General features: G+C 40.4%; 2 protein-coding genes across 21 annotated transcripts in view; one reads left to right on the plus strand and one right to left on the minus strand.

Moving 5' to 3' along the window:
* Positions 1-4,683, plus strand: part of SEC24D (SEC24 homolog D, COPII coat complex component) — a 113,461-nt gene extending 108,778 nt beyond the window's left edge. For all 20 annotated transcript variants that reach the window (XM_068941730.1, XM_068941724.1, XM_068941731.1 and 17 more), the window contains 4 exons: positions 486-665; positions 1,265-1,456; positions 1,995-2,084; positions 2,802-4,683. In XM_068941730.1, coding sequence (XP_068797831.1) covers positions 486-665; positions 1,265-1,456; positions 1,995-2,084; positions 2,802-2,942 — 603 coding nt within the window. In that variant the 3' untranslated portion in view covers positions 2,943-4,683. The remainder of the gene's footprint in view (positions 1-485; positions 666-1,264; positions 1,457-1,994; positions 2,085-2,801) is intronic.
* A 5,851-nt stretch (positions 4,684-10,534) lies between these two features.
* Positions 10,535-16,090, minus strand: part of METTL14 (methyltransferase 14, N6-adenosine-methyltransferase non-catalytic subunit) — a 48,534-nt gene continuing 42,978 nt past the window's right edge. Inside the window, exons 17-18 of the mRNA XM_068941746.1 lie at positions 15,483-15,693; positions 10,535-12,183 (exon numbers count right to left, since the gene is read on the minus strand). Coding sequence (XP_068797847.1) covers positions 11,870-12,183; positions 15,483-15,693 — 525 coding nt within the window. The 3' untranslated portion in view covers positions 10,535-11,869. The remainder of the gene's footprint in view (positions 12,184-15,482; positions 15,694-16,090) is intronic.

Raw genomic sequence — 16,090 nt, forward strand, 5'->3', positions numbered from 1 at the left:
ATGCTTAGGCTTTTATATACACCATGCACTGCTACTACTAATCACAAGCCTGGGCAATGAGTCTTTTGAGCTCAGTGTGAACCAAATTTGTTAGGAAGAGTGCCAAAGGGAAGAACTTACCCTGGACCTTCATTTCCCTCCTACGTTGTTCAAAGGAAAACCACCCACTTTTCCCTTGTAACTCTGCTTTAATTTAGTGCCTAAAAATAAGCATGCATTACAGAGGGAAAACAGCATTGAAGGTTGGACTGTTGTCTATGTGCCAACTAAGGCTTGTTATTAATTAGATTAGCCATTCACAGCTGCTGCATCTGGTTTGAAACAGAATATATAAAAGTCTGTTTCTAGGTTTTTGTTGTTGTTTGTTTTGTTTTTTTAATCAAAGAAAAACAAACTACTGCTTAATTGTTAAGTGGCTAAAAGTCCAGATGTCTTTTGCCCAGAACACAGGATAGATTCAATAATAAGCATTCTCTGCCTCTCAGCTCATCCTTCCCGATGCCATGAAGGTGCTGCCAGTCTACATGAATTGTTTGTTGAAGAGCTGCGTGCTAGTCAGCAGACCAGAAATTCCAACGGACAAGAGAGCTTACCATCGGCAGCTGGTCATGTCCATGGGGGTAGCTGACACGCAGCTGTTTTTCTATCCCCAGCTTTTGCCAGTTGTAAGCATGCTACTTGACTATCTCTTCCTTTTCTGTAAAGCTATCTTCAGTAAGTTGTTCAGTTATGCAGTGTTTTAAGTAAGGTAGCTGTGTAGATGTAAAAGACAGACATTTTGTGTCCGAGACAAGAGTGTTATGAATTATGTTTTTACTGCTACCTAGCTGCTAGCTGAACTAAACGGAGGAGGGAAGGGAGAAGCCCTAGCCTAATGAAAATGGGGAAATAACAGTGGCAAACTCATATGAATCACTGGACACTAGCATCCTGTAAGAATCTCGCTTTCTTTTAACAAGGTCCTTGTACAGGCTAATGGAAGGAGGATGCCAGCTGCCTAGGCCTTTTTTTAACTGAAGATCAACACTGGTGTCCTTATGCTTGCAATAGGTCTTCTGTAGCACACAGTGTGTTAACTAAAAACGTTCCTTCTCATTCTTCTAATCTGAATGTTTTCTGGAAAGGAACCACTGCGATATAAGCAGCCTTTTAACAGTGGCTTTTCCAGTGTCTAATGGGGTGCTTGAGTCATCCTGAAGCAACAGTTTGAGGGCTTTCCCTCAGCATAACCAAGGTTGCAACACTGAGGTCTTTTCCTCCACAGCACAGCCTGGATCTGAAGAGCGACGCCATCCCAGCTGCAGTCCGCTGCTCTGAGGAGCGGCTCTCTGAAGGAGGGGCCTTCTTTCTGGCCAACGGTCTCGATATGTTCCTGTGGCTGGGAGTCAGCGTGGCGCCAGAGCTCATCCAAGGCCTCTTCAATGTGCCATCCTTTGCACATATCAGCACAGAGGCTGTGAGTATACGAGGGGAAACTAGTCTGTATTTCAGAATTTACGATTTAGTAAGAAGAGGCTGCTAATCAGACAAACTACTGAGAGGGTTTTGCAGCCTTTGCCATTCAACTAAAAGCAGAAACTGGGTTAAGGGACCAAAATGTAATACATAAAATCTGAACAAGCTGTTACCCTCTGATCCAACCACAGGAGCAAACTTTTCACAACATTTAGAAAAATGTTCACATCTTAAGATTTTAATAATCCGTTGCAGTAAAAGTTTATTAAACGTGTATTGCTCAAACTGGAACAAAACACTTTGCTATAATTAAAGCTGCTCCTGTAGCCTGAACTGAGAACAAATTAATAAAGTGATTATTTTAAACTGGAAAATATCTTAAAGACAGATTCTACATGCTTTAGTGAGGGAGATTCTATTTCCCAGTTTAGAATGAAATCCATGGTACCCTCCACTATAAATATTAGCAACATGTCTTGTATGAATTCATAGGAGATGTGATTGGAATGTAACACCTCTGCAACACTTCCGTTTAACAGACACTACTGCCTGACCTGGACAATCCCTATTCTAAGAAACTTAGGTCAATAATGGAGCACATCCAGAGCCAAAAGCCTTACACTATGAAGGTAAAAAGAAAGACTTCTCTCTCTTCCAACACATTCCTGTTACCTGCTCAAAAAAACCCCAGCGCTGGCTTTTACAGCTACAGGTAACTTTCCGTCAAGGCAAAAGGTTTTCTAGCGTCAGAAGTTTTCCCAGGGGGCCGGTGAGTTCCAGCATACATGCCAGGCACAAGTACCTCCAACAATCAGAAGTTTAGCTGTCCTGGTATAAAGAAAGCAGATTTTCAGAGGCAATCAGTCTAAAGATTACTGTTTTTCTCTGCAAACCTTACTTCGGACCAGCTGCTAGATGGGAAAGAGACAAAAGACCAAACATTTCTAGGAATTGTTCCTGAATTGCTGATGGTTATGGGGACAGATAGGGGTGTTCTACGGCAAGCTGCCTTAGAAAAAGCCTTACCTGTGTTCAGTAGAGTACAAAAATGGTGATTTTATGTATACATGTGTGTGTGTTTGTTTTTATTATGTGTTGTACATTATATTAATATATGTATAAAAAAATTTAAGTGTATATGCATAAAAACACATGCACATGCATACACAAATCTCTCCAGCATCCATAATTACAGCCACTGCAATGTGGGAAGTTTATTAGTTTTTGGGGATGGGGAGTTTACCTCAGTAGTGTACATAATAGATACAGGAAAGCAGTACTGCCATTGATTATGATTACATGTTTAAAAAATAAAAAATTAAAAAAAAAACACACTCTCTTTTCAGCTGATGATAGTGAAACAGCGGGAGCAGCCAGAGATGCTTTTCCGACAGCTCCTAGTGGAAGACAAGAGTATTTATGGAGGCGCATCTTACATCGATTTCTTATGTTGTGTCCACAGAGAGATCTGCCAGCTACTCAATTAAGGAAGTTTGTCTCTCCCCCCCCCCACCCCCCCTTTTTTTTTTTTTTTTTAAATTTGCAAGAGGGGCAGTAGCTGATGCCGTAAGGGTGACCCACAGCTCCACCATACCTCAGCATTATGCTGTGCTTTACTGAACCTTTTCAGTGCTTTTTTTTGGGTACAGTTTCATTTCACACAATTGCTCACTATTTCATTTACTTACCTATTAATCCGTAGACTAAGATGTTCTGCACTCAGGTATTAAATCTTTTGGAAGTGTCTTGACTCTTTCTCCAAGTTGAATTGCCCAATTTTAAACTGTCGAAGCTTCAGACATATGGTACGCATTTGCTCATAACAAAATATAGTTTAGAGAACTTTTTCATTATTCCTTTTGCTAGCCATAAGTTGTATGAGAGCCAGGAAAGCGATCCAAAAAAACCCCCAAAATCTACATAAAAGAAAAAAAAATAAAGCATTGCTTTTTTTTTTTTTTTAAAATGAGGGTATATAGTTGGATTAGCTTTGCAGTAATCATGTAATTCAATTTGAGTACTTTAAAACCTTCCTGTAAAGCTGATCTAGTCCCAAAGCACAGTAACAAGCAGTCCCTTTTCTCCTGGAATGTACAAATATGAATGTCTACAGAAACAGAGCTCGGGGCAGCCTTCTGCACCTGTGGTTATCCAGGCCACAACCACCTCAGCTCATAACTGGACTTGAACGTTTTTTTAATAGTGGACCACAGGTAGAATGGTAATTAAGCACTTCTTATGATAAGGTTGGCAATTAATGCCACAGTATTATGGCCCAGCTCCCTAGTCTTAAGGGCAGTAATTAATTTAGCATATTTAATTCACATTTTCAGAATTTAACCCTTGTTAGGTTTTGTTTAGTGCATTTGCTAACTGGAATATGCCTAATACAGTACTTAGCTAAACAGCTGGCCCCTCAGGCTTCCTGTGGCAGGTCAGCCTTCAGACAGTTGATGCAGAAAAGGTTATCTGAGGTGCCATAAAAGGAAGCTGCGTGTTTAGTATGAGTTTCATCACAGTGACCTTTTCTCAAAGGACTGCCTTTTTTTTCCCCCCCCGAAGTCACTGCTTTGAAAAACAAATCTCCAATAATAATGAAGGTAGAACTTAGAAAGCCAGAGTCTTTGGCAGAGCTGTTTACCTCATACTCTAGTCTGTTCATTTCTTTAGGACCAATGTCTCTTGCACATGAAATTTCAACTTTTCAAACTTGAAGAGCTAGTATAAAGAACGATCAGTGTTTCAAAGCAAGCCAAAAAAAAAAAAAAAAAACCCCATTCCACCCTCAAAACAACAACAGTTGACCGCTATAAGAAAAATGTGCCTTTTAAGAGTGGTAGTGCCACTAATTAGTATTAATCATTTTGACAAATAGGTAAGTTTGGAAGCTTAATGGAAACAGTTGTATCCTTGTGCATTTACTAAGAACTTTTAAAAAGTGGATATATTACAAAGGGATGTGCTGACTGAATTCAGCAGCTGCCAGAAGAGCACCTTTTGGCTGAAGATGTTAACTTGTAAAAAGTATTCGTTGCCATTCCAGATCATTATTACTTTGTAAAAATGACACCAGCAACTTTGAAATATAAAGTCATAAGCAATTATGAAATTGTCATGGGTTGAGTGTTTATTCCTTCATGTACTAAGAAGTTTTCTGTCTAAATTTTTAGGCTATCAGCCTCTGCTGAAAGCGTCCCGTGCTTTTTTTTTCTTTTTTTTTTTTTTTTTTACGCCTCTGAAACTTATACTGCAGGACAATACAGACTGTTTTTAGGACAGCTAGCATGGTGAACTGGACAGGGTTCACCCAGCTCACCTGTAAGCACAGAAAGATGAAATGGAAACACCTGGTTCTACTGACTGCAGTTCCAGCTAACAGGGCAAAGTTTCATTAGCAGCAATCCTTTAAACTCCTACAGAGCATAAAGAAGATTTTGGAGGGTGTCCAATTAGTCAGTCAGTCCTGTGAGTCTGGCCATGGTAAGTCACCTTTTCCTACTTACTTAAAGAAAGGAAAGCTTACGCAGCATCACAGGGTTTTCAGCATTTGTTTCCTCTGTTAGCATCAGACCTGATTATGATAAGGAGACCCTCTGGAAGGGAAAATGAGGTCTCAGTTCTCAGACTGGTACAACCCCAAGAAAGGTTTATGGCAGAGGAAAAAAATTTTTTTTTTTTTTTTTAAAATCACTTATCCAGTAAGTCAAGAAACTAGAAGCTGGTGCAGTGCACACATAATAGGACAATGTGCCAAGGGAAATGCTTGTGGTCAGCTGCTGCTGCACAAAGTTCACATTATACACCCACCCACCCCCCCACCTCACCCCCCACTTGCTCAGAACCCACTTCCTCACCTTATTCCATGCTGTTTACTGATGGCCAGTAGCTCATGTCTGCACCACGCTCATACGCATTTATGTTGTACAGCCTGAAATGACAACACTTACCCATGGCTTTAGGGCACCCGTTTTACACCTAGGACTCCTAGAATGCTGGAGAAAAGTGGAAACTATATATTTTCATATTAAATCTTGCTTCAGAACATACATAGCAGCAAAACAATTCAGCATTCATACTATGTACAGACAGCCAGTATACTTGGCAGCAGGCTTAACCACTTCCCCAAATCACATTTGGGGGTTACAAACATAACCGAGATGCTTCAGTAAACATACAAGACTGACAAACAAAGCAGCAGGAGTTTCATTTTACTACCTCTGCTAGGAAGGAGCACAAAAATCACTAGCACGGTTCTCAAATCTCATCCCTCATCAGGTCAAACACTTACAGAGTAAAGATCATTCTGTCTGAGCTTGCCTTTAAAAAGAAAAGGCTGTGGCAGCGCAGATGGCAGGTGACAGTTCCTCTGTACTTGCTAGCAGCAAACAGGTCACAATCGTGAGGAAGCACCATGGGAAGGCACGAGGCAGAGCAGCTCCCCTGGTTGATGCATGTCCCTGACCCGTTTTAGTCACACATAATTACAAGCCTTCCCACCCCGACGTCCTGTGCGTCATCAGCATTGCCTGGGCAGAGGAGGCAGGGAAGCAGCTGTGCTGAACACTGCAGTCACGCGCTTACATCCAACTAACTTGTTTCTGTTCCACTAGGTGGGGATACCAGGCGACAGAAATAACTGCACTGAAAAAAAATTTTCTAAACAAGCGTAAGACTTAGAGCTTCACATTGCATCCCTCTTACTGCCAACAGATACTTTTTTTTTTTTTTTTTGGGGGGGGGGTGGTATGTTTATAGAATTTATCGTTAGATACACCAGTTGAATTAAAGCTATGGAGAAGGAGATAAATAATTTGACAAGTTACTACAGTGTTTGAATCTAATTTTAACAGATTAAATAGTCTTAAAAATCAATACAGGCTGGTCAGTCTAATCATGCATTTAAGACAGTTTTTATGTTGCCCTCCATCAGTGAGATCTTTCTTTTATTATTGTGAGTTCATTCATGCAGAGATATGCAAATAGGTAAAATACATGAACAAGTGAGAGGCTTTTGGTCGTCCCCCCTGAAATTTGGGATAAGCACCAACTGAGCGATTTGTTAGGCTGATTGGGGTGTCTGAATATCACAACAGTTTCTTTGCAACTGTAAGGCTCCCATGGCTTTTTAACTTTAGGCATGAGGAAAGAAAAGGAGCTCTCAAAAATTACAATTGCAACAACCAAAAATAACAAAACACACTTACCACGGATTCCAGATACTTGCATCTCCTTTTTTCATAAAAAAAAAAATTTGCTTAGATGACTAGAGGCAGAGATACAGAATAGTTTTTACCTCTTGGGCCACAATTCTCCTTTTTGTGGAGGCGTTCAACAAGCTGCATCCAGGTTTGTTTCACCAGAGGATGGAGAAACCTCAACACTCTTCAACATTAAGGGAGTTAACGTTTGAGGAAAAGTCAAAAGGAAAGCAGAGATCCATCAGAAGCAGTGTGAAATCTCACTCCTTTCTTTTGACACATACAAAGCGGGTAGCAATAGACTGGCACAACAGCATTGCCACTGTTACTTGCATGCAAATCCCACTTCTGTGCTGCCCCAGTTAGTTAACCTTGCTACTTTCCAAGCAGTTCTTATAATTTCATATGGCATGTTAAGAAAGGCCTCAAAGAGCTCTATAAAACAAAGTGGGTTTAATACTCGTTTTAGAAACATGCACCCATCACTTACACACACTGGTAAAGCCTACACAAAGTTGTAACATGACCTTACTTCATGTACACTAGTGCTATTTAGAACAAAGTTGTAGTAACAGAAAGCTATTTATATTTATATAGTTAAAAACATCAGAGTACTTGCCCTCTACATACATTTATTTTTACCTCCACTAAGCTGTCATAACGGCTAAGCTACTACCACAGAGACACAGCTTTGGCTGACAGTTGCACGCATTGACGCAGCGGCGATTCCAGCAATCACAGAGGTTATCACACAGCCACGTCCCAAGTGCAATTCTCATCTCCAGCATAAACAGCAGCATTATAATACCCAAGCCAAACAACTATATGGGGCAGGGAAGTGCTTGTTTGTTTATTTAAAAAAAAAAAAAAATACTCCAATAATTATAAATTACATCACGTTTCACCACAGAACTTATTTACTGCTTTTTTACCCATTGGAATGACCCGATTGTAAAAGGGAGATTAGTAAGCTTTCCTCTGCCTTAAGTTGAGCTTCACGCGATTACATATGACCTTCTGATAGGCTTCCTCAGTCAGATTTCAGGATGGTCCTCCCACCTAGGCCAGAATTTTCTAAGCAAAATGCATTTGCTTGTGACACAGCAAGGGAAGCCAGGGCAGCAAAGCAGCAGCCATTGCTCCAAATTAGTTGCCTTTGCATCACAGTACCTCTAGTCTAGAAGCATTTCTTAAAAGTCTCTTAGCTACTGCTACATCAACATTCAATTACCTTTGCACTGGGGCAGAAGTACACGTCACACAATAGTATGCATGCAAAGTTTTCAGAAACAGAAGACATTGAGACTTTTGACAATATCAAAACAACTCAGAAACGCTTGTTTTGCTAGTGGTTGGGTTTTCTCAATGCCTGTGCAGGATTCTCCCCTATTAAGAAGCAGGGGCAACCCAGACAATCACCTCCCCCTGCTGAAGAACAGCTATCACTGACCAACCCTTCCAGCTGCTCCGGAGAGCACCAGACAATCAGTACGACAGAGCGCATAACCAGCAACTTAAGACCGCTGAGAGATGTGTATTCACATTTCAGAAGCTTAGATTTTAATCTTACCTTTTAAAAGGATCACTAACTACAAATCTTGAATCCTACTACAGCATTAAAGCTGGCACCAGCTTTACCAAAGTAAGGAGGAGGAACTTCTCCATCTACTATCTACAGAAACGGTGCCATTATCGAGGGCCTTCATTTACTCAAGCAGTACTCCCTCCCTTAAAAAGCCATGACTAAGGAACAAACAATCATAGACGTTTTGAATGTAATAAGCTTAAAATGTTCATTCATTCGTCTCCAGAGTGCATTCTGGATATTTCTGTCCCCTACCCAGTATTAGAATATTCAGATATCATAAAAAAGTAACCCCTTGACTTAATAGCATTTAACTTCCATTTCCAGATCAAAAGTTTTCATGAGTTTTCAACCTAGATTTATTTGCCTTGGCTAGACTGAATGCCAGCTTATTCTTGTGACAAAAAAAATTTAAAAAAAAAAAAAAGGAAGAATGCCCACACTTTATTAATAAATGAATCTTGAGGAAAGAATAGCTTTGATATTTAAAAAAAGGAACCAAACTGCTTCAACTTCAGTATGTTTGAGAGCTAGAAGGTAAGAGAAAACAAAACCCAACCAGAATTAAGGTAAGACATGTCTTGCTTAAGGTAATATTGAGCACTTAAAATCCACCCTCTCCACTATATAATATGAAAGAAAATAGGAAACCAGTTCTGTCAGTAGGTATTGCCTATTTACAGCCTAAATATTTTTGCAAGTCAGTTTTAGATGTAAAGCTTTAAGATGCACAAAATGTCTTCAATTATTTTTTTTTCCATGTCTTACCATCATTACAAGACAAGTGAATTTCTGAGACAAACCCACCTGCTCAAGTCAGCAGAGCTCTCCACAGTGTAGCCAGCCCATCGATACAATTCGCTGCTCTGCAGTTGTCTGCCTCAGCAGAAGACCCGGCTCAAGCTGTTTGACTAGGGTCGATTCAAGTTAAATGGACAAACCAAGCGATGAACCAGCACGTTACTCAACAGTTAAAGTGTTAAAACTGAGAAATTAATTGACAACTAGTAATGAAATTCAAAATTTTTCATCTCAAGACACCAGTTCAGATTTGGTCCAAAGCAACAGTGATTAAAAACGTGACTGGTTGTTTTTATTGTTTAACGTGGAAAAAAATATTTTGAGTGAGAGTATCATTTGCATCATCTCCACAACCACAAGTACGCTGCATCAAGCCTTTGGGTACACACACCTATGCACGACTGTCTTACCTTTATAGGCAATCTGCGCCAGATCATTACCGAAGCACCAGCTTCAGCACATGACCAGCAGGTATCTTTTCTTCCGAGCTGACATTCTGAAAGTTCTATTTCCCTGCCTGTTAACCCCAATTAAAAAGAGTAAGGCAAGTCAGTTGTTATCAGCACCTACGTTTCACCTCCTCTGACCTTGGGGGTAGCTGGCCCACCCAAAGGTAGGTGCACTCTAACACTATCCCTAGCAGGTGGTTTTTTTTTTTTTTTTTTTTTGTTCTCCTTACACTAGTTCAGCTATTTCAGCTTTAAGGGAAAACCCAGAAACATAACTTCCTCTGGAAGTTCAAATAGGACGGATTATTTACAAGACAATATGCAATTAATTTTGCATTTTGCTGAAGCCTCGAGCAGCATCATGACTTCTGCAACCCTGAAACAGATGCACATCTCAACCAGTTATGTTCCGGCTACACCGAAAAGCAGATTCAATCTTCTGTTTGAACAGTAGTCCAAGCACTGGATTATCAGCTATGGACAGAGAATTAGAATAAGGGAGACTGAATCTACCAGCTGAGGGGGGTTAAAAAAAAAAAAAAAGTTGTATCACTGGCCCAAACAGCACCTCTTCTCAAAGTGTCTCCAATATTTACTTCTGACTAATAACATGAATATGGTTTACAAAAGAAAACAGGAAGTTTCCTTCCTGTGACAAATAACATCCTTTTAAATGTTGCTCCAAGTAGTCCTTGGCAAGCTTCATTGACAGTTAAACGAGTACTACCATTAAAAACATCATCCCCAAACTGCAATTCATTCTTCAACTTTGCAGATCTAACACAGGAAGAAACAAAATGTAACCAAAGGCAAGAGTTTTATTTACTCTTTACCGCTCCCTTGCTAAAAACACTACCAAAGGCTGTGAAGTTGACCAGATCCTACAAAATGAACTTCCATGCTGAGATTTCATCCACTAAAGGAACAGTTACTGTCTGCTCTTCTGTAACAGTAGACAGGAAATTACAGTAAAACTTACTCAATTCTACAACCTTCTTTAAGAACAGTCAGCGAGCAAACCCACAGAGTATTAAAATACCTCAATATTGGCTTTGATAAACAAGTTTAATAATTCACTACTTTACAGCATAGTTTTTATAAAAGCTAGGCTTCAACAGATGAAGATCATGAGACTTAAAAGCCGGTTTTCTGAAGTCCAGTCTTACGATTTTGGGACTTCAATGGCCAGGTTTGTTTAGTCTACCAAGCATTGCCCAGGAAGTTCAGAGTTGTGCTATTTTTCTAAAATCCAATACTGTACATACCAAAGTGAATCACTTTGAGACACACTGTACTGCAGAGCTGATCACCAACAGTCCATTTCCAATGCACATAAGGTCCACAGGCAAAGCAAAACACACTCAGTTCTAATTACGGCACCCTCATTAATGCTGGAAGCACTCCCTCTTGTTACATCTCCTCACATTTCCAATACGACCTCCAGCAAGGTCTGTTTACTACTTACATTGCAATTGCTCTGCAATAAAACTGGTTTTCCCTACTACAGAACAAGGTTATTAACAGACATTGGGTGAAAAATCGCTACTAAAGAAACAATCCAGATCTACGTAGAAGTTCTGGACTGGATATAAATGCACACTAACTTTCTGCTTTCCATGAAGCACAACATGTGACTGGACAGAATTACCAGTCTCCCCACTATGAACATGAAAAGTGAGTGCATACACTCCACGAATGAAGGGGGGGGGGGGGGGGGAAGGGAGGGAGGAAAAAATAAACAGAGACATACCTATTTGTTCCCTGCTCCCATGAATGATTTAGAAAATTGAGGCCAAAAAAGGAAAAAATAGAATTCTATTTATTCAATTTGCTCCTTGGTTTAAGAGAAGTTAAAATAAGTGTCAACATAGACACAGTACTTTTTCTTCCATGAATAAGAGAATAAGTCTGCTATTGCCATGCAACTCAGAACTGCATTTCATGCCCATTATGTCATATTAATCCAAGTCAGTCCACTCCTGGACCTATAAAGAAGGAAGAAGAATCCACATTTTGGAGAAAACTATAGTTTAAAAAAGCCCACAAGTTTCAGAACTTGCAAGTTTCAGAAGGAAAGAGCAAGTATCTTCACTTCCATCCTATTCAAGGTTTGAAGAGACGGCTCTCTGCTTTGACGAATGGAAGCTGCCAGGAGGCCGAGTTTAGCGCCGTTCAAGTGCGGGATCCTGCCTGTTCAGTGAGGTGACGTGCCAGGCCAGTCATGGGAAGGCAGAACATTTGGAAATGCTTGCACCAAAAACAAATTTAAAAGTCATCTAGCTTGAGTTGCCAGAATAATTCACTTCAGCAAAAATATGACTAAGAAAAAAAGATTCAGAGATGAGGCATACGACCAAGGGAAGAAGTAATTACTTAAGTCATCAGCGCGTGGGGAAGCCACCCCTGTGGGCACCTCCACGCCCCCCTCTGAAGCCCCCCCTCTCACCCCGGAAATTAGTTCTGTTCCTCTCTCTGCCCCTTTCTCCTCGGCCTGCTGAAGTCCCGCCTCTTCCTCCTCCCCTGGGAGCGCCACCTCCTCGGTCAGACTTGGACTTGGGTGGTGGTGACTTGGGCCGAAGCCTCTCAATCTCTTCTGTACAGCCAGTCAGGTGGGAATTTGGAGCAGTGAAGTATGAAGAATATGTCTCTGCATTGAAATTGCTGTTTGTGAGGGTGGGTCCTACAGTCAGCCAACCTAAAGAATACAAACAAAGTCAAAAAAAGCAACAGCAAACCTCACGTTCCCAGGTTGCTAGTGCCTTTTTCCTAGGAAGTGAACAGTGAAGTGATGAGAACAGACAATTCTATAAACACCAGCTTTACCGGTGAGATTTAAGAGTTCCCTGCTACAAATGCCACAATTGTCGAAGAGTTAAGATTTTAGTCCAATATTTGTAAGGACTAAAAAAAAATGGGTATGGAAACATTCAAGCTGTAGTTTCACAACACACCTTCCCCCTCCTTTCTACTTATTCTGATGCCACAAAACTGTTTCCCAGCCCCTTTGGGACTGGGCTACATACCAGATCAGTAAATTCATCTGTTAAAAACAAAAATACACACAATAACAGAAAACCCCACCCTTCTCCTCCTGTCCCCTCTCTTTTAAAAGGGGCTTAAACTTTGATTAGGTAATTTTGTCTCCAAAAAACAGTTGCACGGTCAAGAACAAAGCCTAGCGTAGCACAGGCTTGAAAACAAAATGAAATAGCAACGTTGCTGAAGTCAACTTAATATGAAGATAGAGCTTAAGAGTTAAACTAACCTGTCTACAAACAAGCAAACATGCAGTCGGCACTTCAGTTTCACCAAGTGGAACTGAAATCAGGCAGGTGTTTAAATCAAGCACATCATGTACTTCTCGATGTAATGAACTGAAACAGGGCTTGGGCATAAAACAGCTTTTGAAGCGGTGCTTCGACCACACACAATCATACACACGTCATTAGAAATTTAACTTCCAGTTACATCACGTATTAGAGAAGAAACGTATGGTTCAGTGATCTCAACAACATGCTGACAGGGAAAAGGAGTATACAAAAAGGGAGGGGAAAAAAAAAAGCCCACCTCCCCTCCCCCCCCAAATCAGTTCTTTAACGCTGTACTCTGCCTTGGGAACGTAAGTAATCTTTGCCTTGCTTTTCACATATTTAAAAAGGAAGAGTCTATTTGTTTAGGTTTACATACTTCAGAGCCCTGTGAGCATTCGCAAACAGTAATTTTAAATTCAAGGTGATGATCAATAAAAATGCTGTGCTCTGCCAACTTCCTGAACTAACAAAAAAGGGGGGGAAAAAAAGTTGCTATTGTTATAAGGACCTATAGGATTTGAAGTATGTAATGCTCTTTCAGGAAAAGTCCTTCTACAAAAAGCCTATGCAGCTAACAGAATTAAGACTGACATCATTAAAATTCAAGCCAAAGGCCAGTGAAAGAATAGGAATGGCTAATAATTACTTCTTATGAACAAAAGAGAAAACACTCAAACACCTTGGAATAGATTTAGATAACTTATTGCTTGCAGCTTTTGTATTGATTTACATTCCATTCCAACTGCAATAGAAGAATAAGCAACAATTTCTATGGCATAAGTATTAGCTCTCACAGGCAGCAAAACAGACCACGGCTGAACTTGTACCCGTTTCTCCTCATCACCCAAACTATCAATTGCTAATTAGAGGAAAATAGCGTTACACAAAATTGCTAAAAGGACCTAAAGCAAACGCAACCATAGCACTTTCCCCACTCCCATCCCTTCCTCCCCCACTCTCCTTTTAAAAAGGATGCAGCGTTATTGTAAACTGCTCAGAGACCAGCACTCACAGTATCTACATGTAAAGTATGATTGCCCTATCCATAACATTAGGTATGGAGTCTGTCAATTCAAACGTTCTTAGATTGAAAAAAATAGGACTGTCAAGTTCTATTTCACATTAGGCTTTAGGGCAGAAACAGCACAGACAACTGATACACAAGCCTAAAAGGTGTCAGAAGAGATTTTACTCCTGCAGTTAGTATTTTCCTATGGCGAAATTACTTCATCACTTACACATGAGAAACTGAAAGGACCAACCATCCCTCCCTCCCTCCCAACGCACAGAATGCAACCACCATGCATCTCATCTGATCTATGTATTTCCACAGGTTTTCTATCGTGCCAGATGCAGCAATCTTAGCGTTAGACAGGGTTTAAGATGCCTGAAACAGGACCAGCACTCAGCTCAGAGTGGTTTAAAATAAGTTTAGAGAAAGAAATTAGGCTTCTGAAAAAGTATACACAGACGGCAGGGGGGAAGGGGCCTGTATTTTGCTACACCCACTGCTGAATTAGATACACGAATTGGCCAAAATATTAGTTAAAAAGAACGAACTTTCTTCTCAGAAAATTGACAGCTGTTACAGACTTTCCAAACCACATTGCTTTGTGATTGACAGATATTCACATAAACTAAGAATGCATCTCCTTCAAATCTATTGTCTGACCTACGGCATAGCGCTGGAAGCTCTTCAGAACGCTCCCGTGAATTCTACAACCAGCAGAGAATTCTGCTGCTCTGCCCTGCCTTGCACGCAATAGACATTTCAATTTTCAGAATTACTATGGAGTTTACTGTATTAAGTCCAAAAATAAAAGTTTGCTAGAAAGGCCTTATACAGGACTTGACCTTAAAAAGATAAGACCATACATTTCATTATTCCACTGGAATACTGAACAATTTCAAAATTTACCTTCCACTAGATATACGCAGAAAACAGAAGCCTTTGAGGTCTTATTGTTTGAGCAAATATTTACCTCAAAAAATTAATATTTATAAATTAAAACTTAACACTAGGCAATGGTAAACCGGATTTGTGACTTCTGCTGTAGTAGTAACAGCAGAAATCATCATCATAATTCTAATGCACAAGTAGGATGACTCCATATGTTGCTCCTACAACTTAGGCTGAAGATTCATCCCAGAATAGGGATTTTTGGCTAAAAAAAAAAAAAAAAAAAAAAACACACCACACGCACAAGAGATCTTCTGTTCTGTATGACCACGGGGGAGAGAGTATTAACTACATCAGAAGCCTCTCCAATACCATCCTGGTGTTGGGAGAACTCTCCGGTGATATCGTAATCCTCCTCTGTTGCCAAACATGAGGCTGGTTACTTGTCTCAGGGAGTAAGAGGATAGGGAAATCTGGGAAATCTCTCTGTTCAGTATGTTTTCTTTCTTCCTACCAGATGTCCACTATGGAGAAATCACCATGAAAGACAAACACTCTAGCCCATGCAACTCCCTTGTCCAAAAAGCTAACCGAAATGTACTTTATACTGTGCTGCTTTAAGTTAAAAGCATACACGCAACTAGTGCGAACAGGAGAGTCGCACATTAAGCACTATTTTGTCTCACCTTCCCTCAGAATCCATCAAGTGGCCTCAGGTGATGGAAGAGGGTTAGAAAAGCAAGTTTAAATTTAATTCTGTCACAAAATGAACAGAACAACTACCTGGTCGAATTGTACTGTCCCTTCCAAAAAGATGAAGACGGCGTCGTCCGAGGCAGAAATGCTCAATGATGTGAAAAATCTCTACAGGCTTTTCTATGTTGCCAATTTCAGGCTCTTCTGTGATGATTAGGTCAATGTCAACGTTAGCGTGGATGAAGTCACCATCTGTACTGCGACGCACAGTTCCTTTGATGCCCATGAGGCAGTGCTCCTACGTGCATGAAACACAGAACAGCAGCTGTCACGTGCTTCACATACTGTTACACATCACAGACAGGAGAGGTTCAAACACCATGGAGAGAAAGGAAAATTCTAGGCAGACCAAATTCTAGGCAGATTAAATCCTATCCTTATATAGAGAACGGTCTAAATTTTGACACAGAAATTTTGAACAAGCTGAAGCCACCAAGAAAACCTTCCAAAAACAAAGGAGAGAGACTACTTCAAGTTACCTGGTTCGATGACCCCCACTTCAAAGTGCTAAAAGTCAAAATTATTTAAAGACTGAAGTAAGACATTTGGACTTCTTCCAGCTACTACAAAGTTACAGAAGTTTAAGTTGGAAAGAGTCTGAGAACTCACCACAAGAGGAGACAGAGTACAAGGTG

The sequence above is a fragment of the Struthio camelus genome, chromosome 4, assembly GCF_040807025.1.
Source record: "Struthio camelus isolate bStrCam1 chromosome 4, bStrCam1.hap1, whole genome shotgun sequence".
Lineage (NCBI taxonomy): Eukaryota > Metazoa > Chordata > Aves > Struthioniformes > Struthionidae > Struthio > Struthio camelus.